The sequence below is a fragment of the Nelusetta ayraudi genome, unplaced genomic scaffold (assembly GCF_046127955.1).
Source record: "Nelusetta ayraudi isolate G7.1 ecotype Tasmania unplaced genomic scaffold, CSIRO-AGI_Nayr_v1 ptg000018l, whole genome shotgun sequence".
NCBI lineage: Eukaryota > Metazoa > Chordata > Actinopteri > Tetraodontiformes > Monacanthidae > Nelusetta > Nelusetta ayraudi.
Genome location: NW_027466068.1, coordinates 1,940,041 through 1,960,553, shown reverse-complemented (window position 1 = coordinate 1,960,553; position 20,513 = coordinate 1,940,041). Strand labels below are relative to the sequence as shown.

General features: G+C 43.2%; 1 protein-coding gene across 1 annotated transcript in view; it reads right to left on the bottom strand.

Moving 5' to 3' along the window:
- LOC142888017 (uncharacterized) overlaps nt 1–19,862 on the bottom strand; it is a 58,883-nt gene extending 39,021 nt beyond the window's left edge. The window contains exons 1-7 of the mRNA XM_076026023.1: nt 19,352–19,862; nt 16,466–16,530; nt 11,749–13,040; nt 8,451–8,504; nt 4,624–4,677; nt 1,499–1,552; nt 1,347–1,400 (exon numbers count right to left, since the gene is read on the bottom strand). Coding sequence (XP_075882138.1) covers nt 1,347–1,400; nt 1,499–1,552; nt 4,624–4,677; nt 8,451–8,504; nt 11,749–13,040; nt 16,466–16,530; nt 19,352–19,404 — 1,626 coding nt within the window. The 5' untranslated portion in view covers nt 19,405–19,862. The remainder of the gene's footprint in view (nt 1–1,346; nt 1,401–1,498; nt 1,553–4,623; nt 4,678–8,450; nt 8,505–11,748; nt 13,041–16,465; nt 16,531–19,351) is intronic.
- Nucleotides 19,863–20,513: the final 651 nt, after the last annotated feature.

The following is a 20,513-nucleotide window of genomic DNA, read 5'->3' as shown; positions in this document are numbered from 1 at the left end:
AGTTGTTGATCGTAAGCGAGAATCCAAACACAGTGTGAAATCTGCAGTTTCAGTTGTTGTTTTCTCAGGTCCAGAGAAAAACGTGTGTTTATTTGAGTCAGAGTGCTTCATTTGTATATCTTTACTTATGAGCAACACCTCAGGTTATTCCTCACCTCTTTTAACGCAATCGTTTCAATGCTGTTGGTACGTTGCAGAGGGATGAAGAAAAACTTTGGTGTACATCCGGATCTGGATCATAATTCTCAGAAAATTGTATCGGAAGAGCTGATTTGTGCAAAAAAAAAACTCATTCTGCTTGAATGGTCAATGAAAACACTGTGTGACTCAATGCTCTGCGCTCTGATGTCCAAATCATTCATCACCATCCTGTTAAATTTTGACAATACACACATGAAAGAATCCCCAAGAAGTTCCAATTTCCTTTTTTAAGATCAAGCCTGGTTAGTGAAACAACTGAGCCGCTGAAATAATAAAATAAAGAAAGCTATAAGTTTGTGCAAGTTGTTTTAATTATTTCTCACTGAGAACCAAAAGGGTCGAAGCCGAGGAAGCGCTTAAGTACTGACAGAACTTGAAAAAAAAAGAATTTTCATCAAAGTAGAAATATGATGCATCCAAGATTTGCATCAGACAATGCGAGAAAAAAAAGGGTGAATGGTCACTCAGAGACACTTCAGACCTTCTTTGCTGCAGGAAAAACCAGCAGGCTCTGCTCTGTTTGAGATGTGCAATTACTCGCAGTGGGATGGCAGGCAGTTGGGAGAAAGGCCAAGGATAAAATGCAAAAGGCCATGACGAAAACATTTGCTGCAAGCCATCACTTTCTGTCAGGGCTGCCAAGCTAAGTCCAAATGGGAAGTCCAAATCAAAGGCCCAGTGCAGGACCAGATTACAAAACATACACATAAGATAACTTGTCCCACTTCTTTGGAATAAATTCTCTTTGGAGGAGTTGTGACATAACGGACGTTTTGGACAAAGCACTGAAAACTTATGTTTGACTCAATAAACTCTCCCCAACTCCCTTTATCATTTAGGATACCCATGATGTAATAACCCAGATATTCGGGCCACAGGAGAGAAATAACACGCAGATGTGGCTCCTCAAACGGCTGCATGAAGGGATGCTTTTACAAGAGCTCCACATTCACATCTGGCCAGAGCCTCTAAGCACCAGTGCACTGGTTCCCACCCTCAGAGGACCCTCATGGCGCAGCAGGTTTGACCCCGGGATCTCTGGAACTCTACAAGTCTTTAATATGAAGGGATTTTCAAAAAGAAACTATATATAAATTGAAATTTGGCCAAACCTCTGCAGAAAAGAGAAAAAGCGGTTAATCTACCTTTCGTCCATTATGGCCAGGCAGCCCAGGAGGTCCCATGACTCCGCACTCTCCCTGGAATAAAGGCATTTAGAATCAGTATCACCATTTGGATGTTTGCAAATACTGAGAAGCTGTATAACGAAAATGACAGCAAATGGCAACGTGCATACTTTGTGTCCTTCTGGGGCTTGTCCTGGGGACAGTCCAGGATCTCCTTTATGACCCTGAAACACAGAATGGCAAAGCAGCTTCCCTCATTGCACAGTTTAAATGGTGCAAACCTGTCGTTTCCTCTGCACAGTACAAGCGCATATTCGCTGCCCTGGAATCTCACCTGGCAACAGACGAGTTTGCCTCGTCGCTGCATTGATTTACACAATCAAAGAGTAACGGAGTTCGTTCGACTTGTTGGTGGGTCTGGCGGTTGTATTTATACAAACGTAATGTCTATTTATGCCCGCGGGCCGACTGGGTTTACACCAAGCGAGTGAGGAGTAATGGAGAGCGTTTGCGTACATTCTTCTCCCTTTTCAGGCAGTGGGAGTCCTCTCGGTGCTTTCTGGGCATGTGCACAACAGTCACAAGGTTTGACCGTAAGGTACAAAGTGTGCAAAGGTTGTAACACTTGGTCCAAAATTTCATTTCCATCTGGAAGTGACAACAGATTTTTTTTTTTCCTTTCATTTCTTCTCCAGTTTTTTAACAACAGATAATAAAAGGCAACATCAATCGAATTGTATCACCCATAAATGACAACCACAACTACAATGCTCATTAAGATGCAACCACAGCGTTTCGGGGCATGTTAGCTAACTAGCAAACAATGCTAATGCTGGCCAGGACATTACTCATGGTGGCTTAAGTCACCAGTGTAGTTTGCTGAGCGGTGGAAGTCCATCTTTGGACATTTAGTTTTGAGTGCCGCCGCAGGTTGACATACTTGCTTAGCAATTTGGAACTGTCTTTAAGAGGACAACCGGTGAAGACGACGACGCGAACCAGCGTTCGACGTTGTGACAAGGCAACAGCTGTTATGAGTTGATTGCGTTTTGACACGATTCATTTAACGCAGTGTGGGTTTCTCGCAGGACCTCAACGACTTCCAAAATGCTCGACGGAGGAGAAAAGAAAATGACAAACTCCTGCGGCAGTTCTAGTACACACCGCACTTTTTTTTATATCACAACACTGAGCAAGGCTGTGGTTTTTTTTTATTCAGGCAAAGGAATCCAAGAGCTGGATGGAGCGTTGAGATGGAGTGCAAATCAGCTGGTACACTTTTCTTGACAGGTTGGGCATGAAGTGAAGTCTCGTGTTAAAACTCACTTTCTGATGACTGCTGATGAAACTTTTTTTTTTTTTTTTTTTTTAAGGTGTATGAGAGCTATTTCTTCTACCAACATGCAACTGTTGAGAAAGTTCCAGCGGTGCAGCAGTTTTTAAGTCATTACAAATGAAGGCATGAATGAGGATTCCATCCCATTTGGACCATTGTGTTCAGATGGCCTGATCGTGTTTCAGTAGAAAGGTCTCCTGGCTTCTTTATTCATTAATTCATACAACTGATAAATGACTCCCTGTTCGTGACAACATTGTGCTTTTCTGCACCTCCAAAATGTAACACTTTAACCTCTAAATTTCTCCACACAAAAAAAAAATGACCAGAAGTATCTCCTACTTGCGTAACAGCAGAATAACTTTCATCGGGCCTGTTCCGATTTATTCTAATTACATCCAGATAAAGTGACATACTCAAAACAAAATTGGGATAACACACGCAGCGTGTTTTGGCTTGTTCGTCCAAGTAGAGAACTGTGTCAAACAACCTGCTGTGGGGGGTCTGTGTACAAATGGGTCACACTCAGCCGGGGGGAAGGTCTTGTTGCTCCTGGAAACACACCTCTTCCCCTTTCGCTGGACTGTGTGTTTGAAAGCACCTCGGCCTCTAAACACACGGTGTGGTCTGTAACGCAAAAGCTTTGAGATATCGGGCCGGCTTATCATCATGGAGCTGTGGAGCCTGCTGCGCTGACAGTTCCAGCCAGTCGGAACACAGATGGATGACAAGTACAAGCAAATGAGTGAGTCAAAACCACGGCTCTCCCCTAAAGAGAAAATTAAGCTTTAAGCAATGCACTGTCAAACTGATATCACGTGTGCAAAACGCCAGAACTTTTAACAGTCAGATCCAGACCACAGACTAGTATCAGAGCTGCATGTACCAAAACATGAGCCCTGCTATGAAACTGATGATTATTAATATATTTTTATCTTTTTTTTTTTTTCTGGTTGAAACTATTTGGATCCTGTGAGAGTTCCACAATCAGCAGTACACTATGGACTCACAGTCCACATTAATTACGCAACATATTTTGCTGCTGTACAGATATCACATTAATGGAATCCTTAATGGCCTTTTAAAAATATTTTCATATTCTGTCAGTTTTTTTTGTTTTGTTTTTTTTAAGATGGTTGCAAACAATGTCATGCTTTGCAGACTTGGGCTTCGCACAATTTAAAATGTGACTGCGATAAAAGCAGAAATCACACAGAATCCCATGCGTGCGTTTTGAAACAGCATCACACTAAAAAAAAAAAAAAAGAAATGGGTCAAGAGAAAAGAACTGAATTGAGTGTTTAGGTTGGGAACCTGAACACAGATAAGAGGATTTCAAACTGTCTGGCAGTCTGCTTACATCTTGATCCATGTGTGGACATTTATGAGTGATTTGTCTTTGCTTGAACTCGAGACGGTCCGCATACACAGGGTTGTACAGGCTATCAAAATATAATTGTGGTGACAGATAACAAAACCTAATGAGCTAGAAGCAGGATAGAAGTCGAATAAAGTGAGTTGAGCCAGCCGGAGCCTGGATGAGCTCATCATGCATTCTGTCCAGCGTGAGCAGAGTAGGACAGAGTGAAAGCAGTTGCATTTTAAGGGGCACGAAAAAGAAGTGTGAACCCTAATTAAAGGGCTCGCACATTTTTTAATAATGTCTTCGCAACGCCAAAGAATTCTATCGATCGGTCAGTTTAGAACACAGGCGTGTTGGCAGATTTCTAATCCACTTTTAGTTTTTACCACGAATTGGGAGACCTTACTTTGATCAAAGTGCAAGAAATGAAAAATAGTCACTTAACGGTTGTGCCTCTGTGGCTCAGATGACTCGATGGCATAGCTTTTGTGAATTCCAATGGTTTTGAATAACTACGTTATTTTTTTAAAATTTTTCCGATTTCACCTTCTACGTTTTTGAATATTTTCCTACTATAGAATTTTTCATTGCCGTACCTTTACTCCAGGGGGTCCAGCAAAACCAGGGTTTCCATGCGGCCCAGGAGGACCCTGAAAACAGACAGCACATGATTACAGGTGGACAGACATTAAGTAAAGGCGGTTATATATGTTTTATATTTCCCTGGTGTGTTTCTGTTTGGTTTCAGTGAAGGTGCTCTGTGCTTCCAGACTGTCTGCCTTGTTGTTCAAATTCAGCCTTAAGGATAGGTTTTTCCTCCTTCCCACTCTTTTCCACTGGTTTCTGAGGTTCCCACAATGTGAAGGCCACTCATCCATCAAACCACCTGCGCCAACACTTTCATTAGGATGGGACTTCCCCCCCCCCCACAAATAATTCAGCACTAGAAGAAGCGCAGGAGCAGAGACTGACAGGACAGAAAACAGAAAGTTGAGTCGGGGCAACTTTGGATTGGAAGTTTGCCTGCAAAATGGGGACTGTTTGCGAGAGAGAAAAAAAACAAAAACGGAGCCACGACTTCCTGAGGCATCTTAGTCAATTCTTTTCAAATCAACTGCACATTTGTGTGTAGGCTGCGAATGGAAAATATTCTGCAGCAAAGCTGAAGGCGGCGAAACACGTTTTGATCCTCCAAACAGGAAGCTACTGTGTGTCCAGCTCCATTCTTGCATTCCGTTGGCTGCGAGACCTTCAAGTGAAAATTGCGGCGCAGAGGGCGAGTTCACGGGGCAAGTATACACTCCGGTCAGCGCTCTCGTCTCGGCCTCGTATCCGCGCGGCCATTAACGGCCGGCCAAGAGGAATCAAAACAGACTCGGGCTCGCCGTCCGCTCCCTCCGCTCTGAGTGGCCAGACCTCTCCCCTCACAGGCACTCACTGCTGGGCAGCATATGGAGACACTTAACAGAAGCTCATCGACAGATTTCCTCCTCCAGCTCCATTCAGAGCATTCCCCCTTTTCCCCTTGCTTGATATTAAAACGTATGGAAGTCATTATCTCCAGATAGGATGCGACGGGAGGGGGAGGAGGCGAGGGGGAGGAGGAGAGGCAGGGACTGAACGTTACAGAGCGCATTCTTGTAATACAATAGGTGAGGAGGTACGGCTCTGGAGTGGGCCGGTGTCATCCCACTAGAGAGGAGCGCGGCGGAGAGAATGAGTCACTTTGTCCGTCTACTTTCATGTGGGTGAGAGGAGGGATGAATAGTCCTCTGGGGAACCACTGAAAAGAGTTCTTTACTCAGGCCCAATTAGAAATTATGGGTGAAGAAAGTCAACAAACTACATACAAGGGTAAATTTCACAAACGCACACACGGCAACTGCAGTAACCAGGTTTACGACGTGAGCTTATGACTTTTACTGGCGTGACATATAGAGTGCTACTGTTTTCATTTGCCATTAGCCCCAAACAGAGCCTCTGACACCTTCGCCCGACTCCACGTGAGGAAATCATGAGGCATATTTAACAGAAACCAGCCTTCACTTGCTTTATTTTTGGCAGGAACTTTACCTTGGAAAGTACCATTTGCTTAAGACCATGGAGTTTTTATCAATTAGTAGGAATACAATTAGTGACAAATGATAAATCCGGAGGATGTAGATTTTTCAGGCTTGCAAATAAATAGGCGCAATCATGGTCTGACAGCTGATGGTATTTTACGGTGAAAAAAAATCTGTTTGAAAATGACAGGAAAAATGAAATTCTGTCAGCTTCCTCACGTTTTTCCAAGTCTGTGCACCACTCGAGTCACTTCAGACTGTGTTTGCTGCGTCATTATGAATGTTATTAATGTTGAACCTTCAGCTCTTGGAACGTGGGGGAGCGCCAGGACGTGATTCATGCCATTATTTTGTTTACCTCATTTGTTCACGTTAATTGCAATGAAAGCTCCACTGCTTGCAGCCATATTAGCATACGGGCGATAACAAATGACAACGGGTTAAGCATGGAAAAAAAGCTCCCCCCTCTGCTGTGCAAATGGTTTCAGTTTCACAAAGAAAAAGCATCACGCGCCGACTGCACGCTGGCAGGTCCATTTCCCTTCACAAAGGCCTCTTTGATCCGCTCTCATGGTTTTTTTTCCCCACTAGCCGGCTGAATACCGACTCCACGCCGGACTCGTGGCTTTGCCGACCAGCGGCGACACCACCGTCACGTGTCAGAGGCGTTGCTCTGCAGCGCGGTCAGACTGTCAGACATGACACCTCACTGTCAGCGTGAGCGAAGCAAGGGTGACCCAAATGGGCCACGCGCTAGTACAGAACGTAGCAGCCGTAGCTGTCGGTCTCACATTATGAAGCTGTTCATTACCAGGCTTAAATTATCTGAAGGAAATGAGATAAGTTCCTTCCAAAAAAGAAAAAAAAAAAAAAAGGAGAATGAAATTATTCACATATGTCCTGAAGGAACGGTAGCTTTACAGAACAAAGGCTATTCAAGCTTCCGTAATTGTGTCGTTTGTCTGAAGTCCATTATCTTTTAACCCCGTCTACAAGGAAGTTTTCTATTTCCTTCCTCACAGTGATGAAAACGTGTGCTGTATATATATATATATATATATATATATATATATAAAAACACATATTTCGTATATTTCGAGCTCCAGCACTGTATGTAATGTATTAGTCCCACCTTTCACACGACCAAAAGAAGGAAGTCTGACAAACCCACTTGACACTTCTTCAGCTTCCACGTGAGACTGCTCCTCATCAGCATGAGCCTCTTAAAAATTATAATAGTGAAAGCAACTGCTCGCCCACAAGTTACGCCCGCCCAGACCAGAGACCACTTTGGAGCCACAGGTGGGTCACATGTGTTCGGACCGCAATCGGTCCTAATCACACGATCGATGCAGGGAAGCCTCGTCGCGCCACAGAAACAGAGTGAAAATACACCCTTCCTTATTGTCAGTGTGTGTTTTTGCTCTTGCCTTTGCTTTGATGTGATGGTGAATGAACTCAGCAGAAGGAGGTGTACTACTGGATACAGTTGCTTAGCCTGTGACAGGCTCTAAATGCCTTTAATAAGAAGGGAACAAAGGCTTCATTCTTCCTTGCATAAAGAGATTGGGTTCCCACACAGGCCACCCTTCACAGCCTGACCACAGGACACAGTTTCGGGGTCTGCGGCAGGTATTAACAAGCAAACTACTTTGTGACATGAGTATTTTGTAAGAGCAGTGGGTGAGCCTCCGCGAAGGAGCGACTGACACGCAGAGCTGGTTTGCGCTTACTTGAGCCGCCTCATGCCTGCTTGAGATGCTTTAACTAATAGGTGGGAGTAGACACAGGGAGACACACATACAGCAGGTACATTTTCTGTGCGAAAACGAACTTGAAGAAACCTCCGCAATGTGGTCGTACCAGGCAGGATCTACCGAACAAAGCGTCGACCCCAAAGTTGGCAGAGGACCTGCGCCTAATTTAAGCAAAGCTACTGAAAGGGAGGAAGCCTGAAAGCTTCTGACATACAAACACTCTGCTGGTTTTCCAGGTCTGTCAGCTTCCTACCACATGCGCCCTTAATCAATTGTACATTGGCAGCAGTCAGATTTGTAGCTTTTGCTCGTTTGCTTTCGAGCTTAACAGGCAGTTTTTGGCAGCGCAGAGGCGCAGCTTGAACCGACCCCGAGCCAAAGCAAACGAACGCCTGGCTGAACAAAGGTCCGTAATCCAAAGATGTGTCTGGGTACTTGAACAAAATGTAAAGGTCCACTACATCAATGCAGTTGGTGCTGATTTTGCGCTTCTGCCAGACAAGATAAACACATGAAATGAAGAATGGCGAAATCAGGCTTTTGGAATATTTTGAGAGTAGGTTGAAGCAGAGATGGGATTAGAGAGACCTGTAAGATACTCACTCTCGAGCCCCTCTTTCCTGGCTTCCCTGGTAACCCTGGAGGTCCTTCAACACCCTGAGTAGAAAAAGAAGACCAGTCCTCAACGCCGACAGAAGGTTTTCAAGATCCAGCACGACAGATTTAGAAGCATGTACTGGTGTTACTTCCTGTTTGCTGTGACTCATTTGACCTACTAGCTTTCTTACTGCCCATAGGTACAAGTGGAAACACGACAAAATTACCGTAAAAATAGGTAGGTAGGTAGAATCTACATTTAACCAAAACCTATGTAAATATATAATATGTAAATATATGTATAAGCACATTTTATTCAATTTCACTACAGAGCCCTCTGAAATCCTGCACAATGTGCCCTCAGCTTTCTAGAGCAAATCACAAATGTCACTCATGCGTCTCATTTGCGTGCAAGTTTCAAGTAAGCCAACTCAACTCAATTCAAGTTTTCCTTTTTTTTTTTTCTCACTAAAAACTGAGGAACATTAGCTAAGAGTTTCAAAGTGCTCCATCATCAATATGCTGGCAGGCATGAGAATGTCTTGTTAAAAGACCAGAGCAGATCTGTCCCCCTCGTTCCAAAATGATGTTGGTTCAAAACCACCACGGTGCACGGACCATAAATCTGACTCTTTGTACTGACAGGGAGGTCAGCTCTGGTTCCAGCCGCAGCCAATCAGATTAATTATGGGCAATAGGCAGCTTTAAAACAATTTCATACATGGATTAGCAAAGCATTGTAAGGTCAAATCTAATGAGGGGTCAATCTGAGGAGCCTGCGTTGGCTTGTGATGTTAAGATTTGTTGCTGATTTTCCCACGGCTCCGCAACTTCAAAAGAAAAAAGGAGGAATGGGTTTTGAGACAGCTTGAGGCAGTCAAACTAAACTCGGGCTACTGCTGCAACATTTTGTGTGAATTATAGCTTAGATCCATCAGACTAAGCCGCCTCGTGTCCCGACTATGAGGCAGTTTCGTCCCCTCCCTGACACAGCTTTGAACCCGGCCAGGACCACTTCAGAGGAGATCCATTTGGCCTTTGCAGCTGTGTTGATTGATTTCATTCCATTTTGCTTATTTTGTCACTGTCTGAAACGCCGTTCCCTCAGCGTTGCAGGCCCATCCGCTGCCAGATTGAAGGGTAGTTGTGCGTGAGGGAAATTTGGGACAACATTGAGAACGACGCACTGGCCTTACGGCTGCCACCAGCAGTCCGTTATTGGCTTGAAACAACACTTGACCTGGATTGATTTATGTGCCTATTAAATGACTGGTTGAGCAATCACCGTCAAATTCAAAACATCATTCAATTCCACTTTGCAACAGGCAAAGCAAAGGCTTTTTTCACAGTTTAAATTAATATAATTTCCTAAGAAGTTGTTGCCTCATCAACACTTGCTTCACTTTCCCCTCGCTGCACTTCCAAGAGGAGATGATGTCAAGTTTGAAGGTGCCAAGTCACCATTTTCACGTCTATATTTTTCCCAAATGGGCCTCTGGAGCAGCGTCACACAATAAACTGCCCAAATAATCCAAAGAGACTATAAAATACAGCATATTTGAATTATTTGATCAGTTTCCTGCTTGAATAATATATAATATATAATAAGTTGCAGGAACTTACGCATGCTGGAGCCCATCATAATTATTTGCTTTAGCAAAAACATATTGTCACAAAATATTGGGAAAGAGTATTTGCAAGTCATGGGACCTTGGAGACGTTTATATCGCCAACTCTTTGCTCATTTGTTCTTTGTGGTGTTTCTTGACTTAGTCAATCAAATGCAGCAGCAGTTGTCTGTTTCATATGAGTTATCTTTTGAATTCCAATTCTCGTGTTACAAAACTCGTTAATGTGCAAGAAGAGACAGTTCCAAACTTGACTTCCCTCTCTCAACGCTGACCCTACTATCTCTTCTCTGACTTTGTTTGTTTGTACTTAGACAAGAGAGATAAATTATTTTTTTAAGCACAGCAGGACAGTCAGATCAAAGTCGGAGCACTTCTGTGAGGTTTCAAAACGAGGATCTTCAAAGCAAGCACATCGTAAGAGACTGCAGAAGGATGTTCTCATTTAACTTTTCATCTCCAACCACTAATTGCTTCGCCCTTTTTCGCCCCCCTTTTTGACACAGGTACCAATTTAAAGCTCGTACAATTCTCCCCCTAAGCGTGAAATGAGTCTGATACTTAAAAAGCAGAGTTAACAGTGTAGTGACTGGTTCATTCTGGTCTCTCAAAGTATTTGCCCCAGTATCTGTTAATCCTGTAATCTTTCTGTTCGATTCAGCCCTTAAATATCAGGCAGAAACTAGAGCTGCCTCACACGGCCAGGTTTGAATCCTTAACCTCTATTGAAGAAGTCTATTATGCTACTTATACCAATAAACTTGGTCACAAGTATTATCAGAGTATGATCAAGGTGTTGTCAGAGTATTATCAGAGTTCAGCACTGTAGAAAATGACGACTCGTTAACTCGACTGTAATCTGTGAATGAGCATCAGAAGCTTTGAGACATCACTATAAACACTCAGGAGCTAAAAGCAGACAACCTTTCCTTATGTCATGTAAAATGAACGTGATCCTAACAGGGCAGAAAAGCACTAAAAAAGTCCTCCAAGTGTTCCTGACGGTGGGACACAGGCTGACCTTTAAAGCATCTACCTGGTTTAAAGCATCTACCAGGGACATGCAGACCCTCAAAATGGCAATAAAACTGAGAACGTCTACATAGATAACAACTAGTACCCAAGAACTCTTCCAAAATGTGTTAATAATTAGGTCAGGAAAGCACATGGAGCCTATGATCAAACCAAACCCCACAATAATAGAGGAAAGCAGTACCTTTGAATTTATGGCCCTAAATGTTTTCACTGCTAAAGGTCAGATCTGTGCACTTGCCCTTTTTCTGTTTTAACCTTTATTCAGCTTGACAATTTCTTAGAGCGGTTACATTCTCCCTCCAGAGGAATCTATCACCACACTGCCAGCACCATTCATCATGAGGAAAGGCCATCCATGAAGAATCCAACAGTCAACTGCTCATCATGCCTGAACAGAAAAGGTTCAACAAGATGCAACCTAACCTAAGTACGTCCACTTTAATCATGTTCAGTTATTGTTCATTAACTCTTAACTGTCCTGACACTGGCATAGTCTAAAGTCAGCACAGCCACATAATCACCCTGCCAACAGCAGTTTAATGCATGACAAACTAACTTGTCAGCAATTATCCTCATCCAAAGAGGTAAAAAGAAGAGGACGTCAAAATGTACCCGCCAAGACCTGAGGGATGCAGACTCACCGGCGGTCCTGGTTCTCCCTTTAGTCCAGGTGATCCAGCCAGCAGTGAGAACTTTGTAGGTTCCAGGTCAAAGGTTTGGAAGCCATCTGTTGCAACTCCAGTGATTGGGATAATTGAGGTGGGAATGACATCCTGTATATTGATCAATTTAGGCTCAGGTTTCTTTGCGCCTGTTGTGGTCAGCAGCTTTTTATGGGTTAGAGGAGACGCCTGAGTGAAGGCAGCTGTGGTCTGCAGGTTTGGCTTCCTCACAGACGGTCCAGTGAAAGCAGGTATATCCAAACTTTCAACATAAGGTTTGTCAAAATGAGTATCCTCCGGCCTTGTGTTCTTCCTGGCAGCGTCATGTAAAACTGGCTTTCGGTTTGGCGGCGTCATGTGGATCCCGAGGGTTGTAGTGACAGCTGCAGTGAGGAGCGCAAATGGACTTTCCAGCTGTGGTTGAATCGTTGGGGAAACATACACAGCACCAGGTCTTGCCGCGCTTACACGATGATACACAGATGTTTTATTCAGCATCAGCGAGTCGTAAGCTGGAACAGGAATTCCAGCCCTGGTCGACGTGGGACTCTGGGCATGGTTGGATGTTTCCATAATTGACGGCGAAGTTACATAAGAGACAGTAACGTTTGGGTCTGTGGAAAAAAGAGGTAGCAGGGGTGGCAACGCTGCTCGATATGTGTCAGCTTCTCTGCAGTGTTTCTTAATGTAATCACAATAGTTATGAGCTGCCTTTGCAGAGGGATAAATGTCAAATTGACAAATGGCACCTTCAAAAGACACAGAGTTGTGGTTCATTTTTCCCAGCAGGAAAGAGCCGTCTGCATCCAAAGCTTCCGCTCTTTTTGACTGCAAACTCTTGTGTGTAATTTCTCCCCAGCATGAAGTTCGGAAGAATATCTCCTGGCCTTGGATACCCAGGGCCAGACTGTGCCACCGCCCATCGTGGACATCGTAGTCGAAACTCACAGAGCTCCTATGCCCGACGTGTACCAGTACCTTTCCTGGTACAAACTGTACTCCGAGCTGTAATTTTCTCTTCTTGGAGAGAACAGCGAAAAGAAAGGCGCTGTTGATCCGATGAACCGACAGGCTGAAGATCAGGGACAGGTTGGTGGAGGCGTAAGTCGCAGGTATGACCGTTCGCAAAGGTGCCAGGAGGCGTGCCTCCGGGGTGAGGATCACTCCAGACTTGACGGGAATGACGCCATTGGGGATGGATCGGATGCCCGAGGATGAAGACAGGCCTAACCTTCGGCCAGATAGCCCAAGCTGCTGAAGAACATCCACATCTCCGGAGAAAGACAAGAAGAGAACAGAATGAGTCATTTATGATTGAGTTAAAACATGATACACCTCGACTCACACAGAGACGGCATGAGAGCTATGAGCCTGTAGAAGGGCTTTGCTACACTGATGAGGCGCAGTGCAGGACATTCATTGTGCAATGATTGAAACAGAATGCCAGGAAGAAGAGAGTTGTCTTCCAGTGAGTGATAATAGCCAAAAGCTTGCGAGTTCAAAGGGACACTGATCGAAACTGTGCAGCAAGAGCTGTTGGGAAATGCTTCACGTCTTTTCGAGGCCCGAAACAACATCCGGCTTAATAGATTGCAGCAAATTATGCGATGGTTACATCAGTCTTAATTAGCATGATTTCAGGAAGCCGGCGCCGCAAAGCTCCCTGGAGAGGACCGCTGTGGGTTTCAAGAGGCATCTTGCTGCAGAGAGAGAGGGCGAGAGAGGCATTTTGCTTTATCTGCTAATGTCCTCTGATTAACGGCGATTTCTTCGACAGGGGCCCGAGCTCATGGAAATATACAGCGGTGTTTTCTGCAGGTTTAATTGCTACACAAGAGGGCAGATACGTTAAAGTGCTGCGTGCGCAGCACATTTCTCCAAATTGGATACTCACTTTTGAATTTAATGGTATCAGCATTTCCCAGAGGCAGGAAACAGCTATGTGAAGTGAAACACACTCTAAAAATAATGGAACAATGATTTGGAAATGTCACACGATCAGTCATCGGCTGGTAACAAGAGTAAGAGTGAGAAATATAAGGCAGCTTTTGCTCACAGTTAGAGTGGCAACATGCTAATACAGTCGATAAATAATACAGAATATTTGCAACAAACGTGCAGCCTGGGCAGAACTAGTTTACAGCGAGGTGTATTCTTTTTCAGTTTTACAGAAAGAAAATTGAATTGTGTATTTTTCCTGTTTCTAATTTAAGGGTTTATGGTCAAAGTCCAATGAGAACCAGATTGATCAGCTATAATGTCATTTAGTCCCTAATTGGAAAGCCTATATCATATTCCATTTGCAAATACGTGCATCCTTTGTCAATCCCGACCGACAGACAGCGGACACCACAGCATTTCATTTATGCCAAAGATAAATCTGTTTTTTATTCCAGCAATAGAACAGAGGCAAAATGTTCCAGTTCTATCACTGGTGTATGTAAAATCTGCGTGCAGGCACTGGGAGGTCAGCTCCACTGGAAAAATCTACACATTCTAACAAATCATCAAAGTCAAACTTTAAATAGAACAAAGACACTAATCATTCCCACGTTCTAGGGGAGCAAAGCTGTCTTTCTTTCACTTGTGAAAAGTTCACAGCTTTTTTTTCTGCATCTAATTCCAGCGGGGGTTCCCCCTGCCGTGTTTTACAACCTTCTGATGAGACAATTAATATCTGCTGGTTGCACAGACAAATGCAAGATAACCCGGCAAGCCAGATCAAACATCTGTTGAATCCGAGGGATTGATCTCACCTTTCCGTCCAGTAAAAAGCCTGATGAGAGACCGCTGGCCTCAAAAAGGCCCTGAGAGGCGATTCAAGGTTTTGTTACTAATTAGCAAGATTAATTTGGCAAGGGCTTGAGCAAGAGCTTATTGTTGGTGACCGTGACCACACTGGCTTGCGCGTGCCCACTCTGTGCTGACTGACAGTAGAGAGAGACGAGGTTTCTCCTGAGATCGTTTCATTCGTATTTTATGAGTCATCACCAAAGTATCAGCTTCCATGTTTTCACTTAAGCTCAGAGAAGGTGTCTCTTGATTTGCTCATACCTTTGACCTCTTTGTCCCCCGGTGACACTGTTTCCCAGACAGTGTGAACTGAAACAATTAACTGGCTGGCCCTGACTAGAAAATGACTGTTTCACAGATGGTACAGTTAATATTTGACCCATTTCAGACCATTCTAATGGCGACATCATGCCTGGCAAATGTGAGTCGAGAATCTGTGTTTTCATTGGTCAGCAGTCATTTGGCCCTTGCAACTCTCCCACGGATGCCATTTTTGCAAAGTCTTTTGAGGTCAGTTTGAAATCATGAGCTTGATCATCAGCCTAAACTTGGTGACCTTAAATGGGTTGTTGAAGTGATCTTAGAGGAATTTGGTATGGTGGACTCCTGGGAAGGTTCGCCACTGTTTCTTTTCCCCATTTGTAGATCATGGCTTTAACTTTTTAGACTCCTCATGTCTTTGAAGACATTGAACTAAACAGGTCTGGCTGTAGTAAGGCCTGCGCTGCTGCCAAAACTAAATGGAGTAACAGGTTTTATAATCAATGTATAATTCAGTAATTAATGTTTTATGCTGGGCCAGACAGAACAGTATTGGATTGAACAGTAATGGTCTATTGGACACTATTCTTCTTATTAATTACAACAAATTAGTATTTGCATTGAGTTATGGTTATCTGATATGAAATTAGTTCATAACCTTCAGCACTTAGGTTTGATTAAAAAAGAATAATAAACAATAAGATGGAACATAAATCAACTGGCTTCATCAAGCATATCCATCTGGCAAAGGCCAACAGAACTGGTCTAAAAAAAAGATGCGGAACTTGGAGGAGGTCCATCTGCATCGAGTCCACACAGCCCCATAAAATTTTTGTTGCTGTCAGATTTGTCATTGGATTCGTAATTGAGTTTCACAACTCCACAGCCTCTTGACTGTCTTCTTCTTTAGTGTTTCATTTCACTCCAACAAATTGTGCCAATGTGTCCATCAAGAAAGTTGATTGGTCACACAAATTCACTGAAATTGTGAGCTGGCACACAGGCGACTTCTCCACTTCGATTTGCATCTGAACTTTTTGCAGAGATGAGTAGGAAGAATATGAGAGGCTATTTCCACAAAAAAAAAAAAAAAACACACACACACACACACACAACAGTAGAGGCCCACTGTTCCAGAACCCTAGTGACTGCTGTGAAAAGGGTACAGCCAGTCCTGGATTTAGCCTGTAATACACTCACTTTTGCCCTGCCAACACAATTCAAACCAAGAGAACATCTAACATTATTTTTAACAGAAAAAAAAGATACATATGTGTATATATATATATATATATATATATATATATATATATATATATATATATATATATATATATATATATACATACATATATATATATACATATATATATACATATGTATAAGGGATAACAAACAAAAAACAATAATATTATCTATTTTCATCTAGAAACTGGAAATGCATTGGCTTAATGAATTCGGCTGAATGACATTGACGGGGAAATGTGATAGCATGTTAGAGTCGTAACACAGGTGATGTACTTCATTGGTTTTCAGTTTTTTAACATAATCCATGACTGATATTTGTAACACTCTAAGATGAATATGTCAGTGCAGTAGGAAGAACTACAGCTAACCCATCCTTCCCCTACTGTGTCATTACCTTGTGCTTGTGTGAGCCTAAGAGAGCAGGAACAGCAGAGTATCGTCCAGAGAAGCAGAACTCTCCTGAGGAGAAATTTAAAAAAGAAGTAACATTGATTATTGATACATTCCTATAGCCGGTTTTAACTTTTAACTTAAAGCAACCATTCAGCTTCATCCGGCCGGCAAAGTAAAATACAGGCTCTGATTAATGCTTTTCATTAACATATTCTTTCATCTATCAAAGTCTTCGTATAATGAATTCCAACATTACTGATCAATGTGATCATACATTTAATAGTTCAGAATTTTCTGTAAAAGGCAGTGCCAACCAGCTGCAGGAGTAACAGCACTTTTTGAAATGCCCTCTTCATTGACAAGCCTTTCAGCTCCCATATACTGCAGTTCCTTCAAATTAACTCTTTATTTGCATGCATAAGACCCACCTATGTGTACTTTGTTCAACTTACTGCTACTGCTGGCTGCTGTATACACTGCAAATGTCCTCGTTGGGGTACAAGACAGGCTCATCTTATCTATTGACAGGTCATAAACTTTGCTGTTGCAATGAGTAAAATCACCTGAAATAAACACCTGCACCAAAACATAAATATTTCGTACACACACAAAACCAGACGCATTTAGTGATTAAAAAAAAAGTATATATGGTGACAAAGACTTTTAAAATTTGGCAGTTTACAACCACCATGACATTTCCCTGTATTGATTTACAGTAGACTTTTCCACAGTGCTGCGCCTGCTTTTATTCCAGTTCTAAATTACATCAATGTGACAACTTACTCTGCTACAGCCTTCAACCCTGGACCTTTTTGGCTGCGTTTTACACGGTTGATCGCATCATACGAGACAAATCAGGATCACCATTTCATTTCTCTGGCATTTCTGGCGTAGCCTTCAATGGCTCAGATCAGATCTTCAAGACAGCAATACTTTTGTATCAAATGGTTTCCTATTAAGGGAAAAATGCTATTTTTCAAAAGGTCTGTGTTCCTGGATATGTCATTCAGTCTCCACAAATAAACCCAGGTCATAGTATTTGACAGCCAATGAAGACAAACACCGTCTGTACGCAGCCTGTCCGTGGGGATTTTGTTGTTGTTGTTTTGGTGTCAGGAAATCAAAACTAAGTCATCTTTTTACCAAGCAAACTGAGATACATGACTTGGAGTTGCCATTGCATGCTTTTGTCTTGCAATTTTCACCACAGTCCAGCATATAAAGTGCAGCAACGGGCAACCTCAGCTGATCCAGAATACTGCTGCTGCTGCTGCTGCTGCTGCCCAGGGCAACATGGTCCAACAAAATGCAGCATATAACTTCCCAGACCACTTGATCTCAGACTAAGCTCACTAAGAGTCTCTTACTTATGTATCACTCAGCAAACAAGTTAAATCTGAGGTATTTCTCTGATCTCCTGAATTCATTTGAACCTTGAAGACCTCTCAGGTTGCTGGGTTCTGAATTGCTGGCATCTACACAATGAAACACAACATATTGAGGCCATACAGTATGTAGTGTATTTAGCAATTGAACATGGATATGATCCAAAATAGTTTAGACTTAAGACAGAGATATTTTGCTGTGTATTTGTGTCGCTCCGTCCAACTTTTTCCTTCTTCTGGGGAAATTTTCATATCAACATGTGCTGTTGGAATCCAATCCAATCCAATCCAATATTTTCTCTTTATTTAAAAAAAATAAAGAAAAACCATTGTGCTGTAAGAACTGTCTGCCTGTCTTTTACACACCAACTCACGGGTGGATAAAAACAGAAGCAGCTTTGTCGTTCATGCTGATCTTTTGTGCTATCAAATGAATGCATTTTCTGGTGCTGCTGCCAGCATTGTCGCTTCACAGCAAGAAGGTCAGGGGTTAATTCTGCCGTTTCTGTGTGGAGTGTTTGCACGCTCTCCCCATGCCTGTGTCCGTTTTCCACAAATACTCCGGCCTTCCATCGCTGTCCAAAGACATGCAAATTAAATTGAGCAGTTCCAAGTCTTATGAAGGTATGAACAGTTGTCTTCTCTTCTCAGATGGAGCAGAATTCTCTCTCTCTCTGCAACTCAATGATAATTACAATGACTGAAAAATGTCACCACACACCACCAGAGCCAAAGTCCACAAAGGCAGTGTGAAGCCGTTTTCAGAATTTCTTTCTTTTTTTTTCTTTTTTTTTCTCGGCTATCCCCTTAAGTTACACCAAATGAATGAGAAGAGGGAACTTGCAGATTGAGGACATGCCCCTCACATTTCCTGCAGATACACATGATGCAACGTTTTAAACTTTGACTCCCCCTCCCACAGGGACGGTCGGGCCAACCGGCTGCACTGAGATGCCCAGCAGGGAGGAGGGAAGAAGGGGGAGGAGGAGGACCAAAGGCCAGTCTCCTCCTCTCATACATTTCCCTCAAATCAGTCCCAGATCGTTTGGCAACTAATTTTGATACAGGCTACACAGACACAACTCCACAAACTGTACAGGAGGCTTCACCGACCTCCCACAAATCGCCCCCACAAACTTTCCTGCTGCCTCATTAACGATTTCATTGTCCAGCATGCAAACATTTATTGATTGATTGATTGATGGCATAGATTTTAAACAACGTTGTCTCTTTCCCTCCCTCAGGATACCGTTTTTCCAAAGCAACACTCCACTATGCAGCCAACTAACAGGCAAAAAACTTTTCCTTTTTCTTTTGTTTGTTTGTTTCTTTCTTTTTTTCTTTTTTTTTTTTTACGCTAGCAGCAACTTAACGTCAACACGTCAAACGTACGTGACATGCTAATATGCGCGCGGCGGGTGATGTTCACGGGCATCCGAAAAGCCGGCGAGCCGTTAAAAACGGAGACGGTTTCGTCGGTGAAGTGAAGTGTATAAACTCACCCCGCGACTCCAGTGGTCTTGAGTTTGGAGTCCGGGGCATTGTCCGGCTCCATAGCGGTTACTTCATTCTCTCCCGGGGGTTTTTACTACAGTCCAGGCGAGGCTGACAAAGTTTTTCCATTCCAGGTGTTCCTTGGTGATGAACGCACCATGAAGCGACAGTTCTTTGAAACGATGAAGCAGGAGAAGGAAATCGTCCCCAGCTGAGCCGCTATCAGCCGCCTGTGGAAGGGCGGTTTTCAGTCATTGTCCTGTGCCTTCTTGTCGCCACTTCTTTCTTCAGAAGATGATACGAGAGTGAGCGGGAGACGGAGACGGAGACGAGCTCCACCTGTACGCGTCTTGTGTTTGCTCCTCTCTCTGTTTTTTTTTTTTTTTTTTTTTTTTTTTTTTTGTAAATTGGTAACACAAGTCCCGTTTACAGTCAGGACGGGACGAGAGCCTCCCGCTTTGTATGCGTGTGTGTATGTGAGTGCGCGCGCGCGCGCTCGTTTGAATGAGTGCGCCGACTTCCCAAAATGAAAGTTTATTGTGCACCGAGGAAAATCTTGACAACCGCGGCGGAGGGGGAACACCTCCCTCTGCCGCCCTCAGCTGACACGAGGAGAAACTCCTTCGCAGCAGGAGCGTGTGTGTGTGTGTGTGTGTGTGTGTGTGTGTGACTGCCCCTCCCACCCCACCGTCTCTTATTTGAAAACATGTTGTAGGAGTAACATATACCATCTGTGTTGCCGGTTTTCATGTGTGGCTATGAAAAATGAATGAACGTGACCACTGACTGAGGTGAACATGTGTTTGCCATGAGCGGCGGCTTCTTGCACGGAGCGTCTCAAGGTTTGCAGCTTGAGTTTTAGTGACCTGTGGGGCGCCCTCCTCCCCCACCAACCTCCTGTACTTTAGTCAAATAAACCAAACACTTAATGGCATGCTGATTGCATGGTGGTGTTTAAATTAACTCAACTAAAAAAAAAGAGAGAGATTATTTTTTAAATATTCTGTATTTTAAAAAAAAAAAAAAAAAAAAAACTTCTCTGATTCATTCAGTTTATGACATTTTGATATCATTCAGTGTTACCACAATTTAGCGTAATTGGTATTAATTCATGCTTGTTGGATCACTGATGGAATAACTGACTGACTGATAGGGTGTGTTAGAATGCAG